General features: G+C 36.2%; 1 protein-coding gene across 1 annotated transcript; it reads left to right on the top strand.

The window, feature by feature from the left end:
* Positions 1-511: 511 nt before the first annotated feature.
* LOC128587801 (syntenin-1-like) lies at positions 512-1,967 on the top strand. The gene has a single exon (XM_053594183.1). The coding sequence runs from the start codon at positions 535-537 to the stop codon at positions 1,429-1,431; it is 897 nt and encodes a 298-aa protein (XP_053450158.1). The 5' UTR covers positions 512-534; the 3' UTR covers positions 1,432-1,967.
* Positions 1,968-3,047: the final 1,080 nt, after the last annotated feature.

Here is a 3,047-nt window from a genome sequence, read left to right on the forward strand (position 1 = left end):
CTGGACTCAGAAGTGACAAACATTCCTTCCGTTCTGGTGCGACAGGTAAGAACGAGCCTTATGATACGACAAAGATGGAAGGGACGGGAGCTCGTGTTCTATGACTAGACTTGGCTGTCTTTGCCCAAATATGAGTATTAGAGAGTACAAATTATATATTCAAAATCATAATGTGAACACAGAAATAAATAAGAAGGAAATGTGAATAAGAGATAGGCCCAATATTAAAAATCTTCTATTGTAAAGAAATCTAAAAGAAATAAGTAAAATAAATCGGTAATCTGGGAAACAAAAGATTATTCAAGCTGAAATATGGATGCACAAGACTCTAAACTTCCTAATTATTTATCAACATTAGTCAGCTACAAAAAATATGCTTTCAATAAGTTTTAAAAATTCATATACTCCAGCCCTTCAATGTCCATTACCCAGAAGTACTGCTGTCTCTCTGCCAACCCTTGGCTGGCAGGAGGCTCAGCTATAATTCATCTAAAATGATGGATTCTTCCTGTGAACTAGACAAATCCTGCAAAAATGTCTCTCTATCCATCTCTTGAAGACTTGAAGGTAGACAAAGTAATTCAGGCTCAGACTGCCTTTTCTGCAAATCCTGCCAACCCAGCGATTTTGTCAGAAGCTTCTGCTCCTGTCTCTCAAGATGGAAATCTCTATCCTAAACTGTATCCAGAGCTCTCTCAGTACATGGGCCTGAGTTTAAATGAAGAAGAAATACGTGCAAATATGGTCCTGGTCCCTGGAGCACCAGTTCAGGGGCAGTTGGTAGCAAGGCCTTCTAGTATGAACTATATGGTTGCTCCTGTAACTGGTAATGATGTTGGAATTCGTAGAGCAGAAATTAAGCAAGGGATTCGTGAAGTCATTTTGTGTAAGGATCAAGATGGAAAAATTGGACTTAGGCTTAAATCGATAGATAATGATATATTTGTTCAGCTGGTCCAGGCTAATTCTCCAGCCTCTTTGGTTGGTCTGAGATTTGGGGACCAAGTACTCCAGATCAATGGTGAAAACTGTGCTGGCTGGAGCTCTGATAAAGCACACAAGGTGCTCAAACAGGCTTTTGGAGAGAAGATTACTATGACCATTCGTGACAGGCCCTTTGAACGGACAATCACCATGCACAAGGATAGCAGTGGACATGTTGGCTTTATCTTTAAAAATGGAAGAATAACATCCATCGTCAAAGATAGTTCTGCAGCCAGAAATGGTCTTCTCACAGAGCACAACATCTGTGAAATCAATGGGCAGAATGTCATTGGATTGAAGGACTCTCAAATTGCAGACATACTGTCAACAGCCGGAACTGTAGTTACCATTACAATCATGCCTGCTTTTATCTTTGAACATATCATTAAACGGATGGCGCCAAGCATTATGAAAAGCCTGATGGACCACACCATTCCTGAAGTTTAAAAGTCATGGTAAAACAAAAATGTAGCTGACCTTTTCCAGTTTCCTTCTTTTGCAACTTCTGTATTATGCACATGAAGCTTTCCCAGAGCCAGCGAGCACATGCTGCATGAGGACCTTCCGTTTCACAGGGCGGCTGGAAATCCGACCATCTCATCTGATAACTGTTCAGATTTCAAGATAGTTGTAGCCTTATCCTGGTTTTACAGATGTGAAACTTTCAAGAAATTTACTGACTTTCCTAGCATAGTTTCTCTACTGGAAAAACCTGATGCTTTTACAAGCCATTGTGGTTAGGATGACTGATACAGGCTTAGCTTTGTGTGCGAAACAGTTGCCTTCTCCTACGTCATGAGTAGTGCTGTTCATGTTACTTTAGTTCTATGGTATATTTGCATTTTTAACATGTAATCAAGTACATTTAGAATGATTGCCTTTGATAGTGTTTTTTTTTTAGTTCTGTTTATAAGTGTGTGTAAAATACCAATTAAGAACATTGGTTTCATTCCATATAAGCATTATACAGGTGTGTGTAGATTGAAAGAGATTGTGATGAGTGTCATTAAATTTTAACTACCTTCACTTACTACGCCTTAACTATGTTGAGCATCTAGACTAAAAGCCAAAATGTAATTATTGCTGCCTTTCTAAAACCTACCATGTAGTTCTGTCTTAACCGAAATGTACACTAACCCAGACCGTGGAATGGTATTTACTGAGCTGTATTTACTGTAGCACAGCTGCTTAGTTGCATTTGCGATTTTCTAGTCAATGCATAACGGAAACAAAGATTCTTTCTTATAAAAGTTGCCAGTATCAATTTCTGAGAAATGAATTGCTATATATTTAATGTAAAAATTCTTAAACAGGATGAACTTCTGAGTCCTTTTTTTCATTTGTAGATTAAGTGGGATAGTACTTAATTTTGGCATTGAATCTTAACATTATGTAATCTAGCTACTTTGGGATGGTCTTAGAATGTTTTCCTGGTCATCTGCTCCATTTCCTGTCTCCTCCCTGTAAACAAAATGGCAGTGTGACACTTTATTCTGATTGTTTTCTTCTTTTCGGTTTATGTCTATTCTATTTTAATTAAATATGTATAAGTAAAAAAAAATAAAATAAAATGATGGATTCTTTAATAAAAATTCAGCAACAGAAAGCTTGACTTTAATATTTAAAATATCACAATTAAAATAAATTCATTAAATGAACTCACAGCAATAGTCATTCCAGCTGATCACTGGGAAGTCACAGTATTAAGAATGATAATATCAAATTCTCTAAAATTCTAAGAATTATAATTGATTATCTGGAAAAATAAGTATTTGGAATGAGAAATACTCATTTAATAATGAAGAGATTATCAAAAATGGAACCACATAAATACTAATTAGGTTCACCATAGCACCTGTCCATTAAATATTAACTACTTCACATTAACAAATCTAAATAACAGTGAGAGCAAATAAATTCTGCCCACTTTGTTATAGCTTGAAGATCTAGTACTTCTTTCCCATTGTTGAGCCTCTTTTTATTAAATCCCCCTATTTTAAGTTAAAACTATCCTCATCTGAAAATACTGTGTAGCTCCAAAAAATGTTATTGACACAGTCAAA

This window comes from Nycticebus coucang, chromosome 6, assembly GCF_027406575.1.
Source record: "Nycticebus coucang isolate mNycCou1 chromosome 6, mNycCou1.pri, whole genome shotgun sequence".
In the NCBI taxonomy this organism is placed as follows: domain Eukaryota; kingdom Metazoa; phylum Chordata; class Mammalia; order Primates; family Lorisidae; genus Nycticebus; species Nycticebus coucang.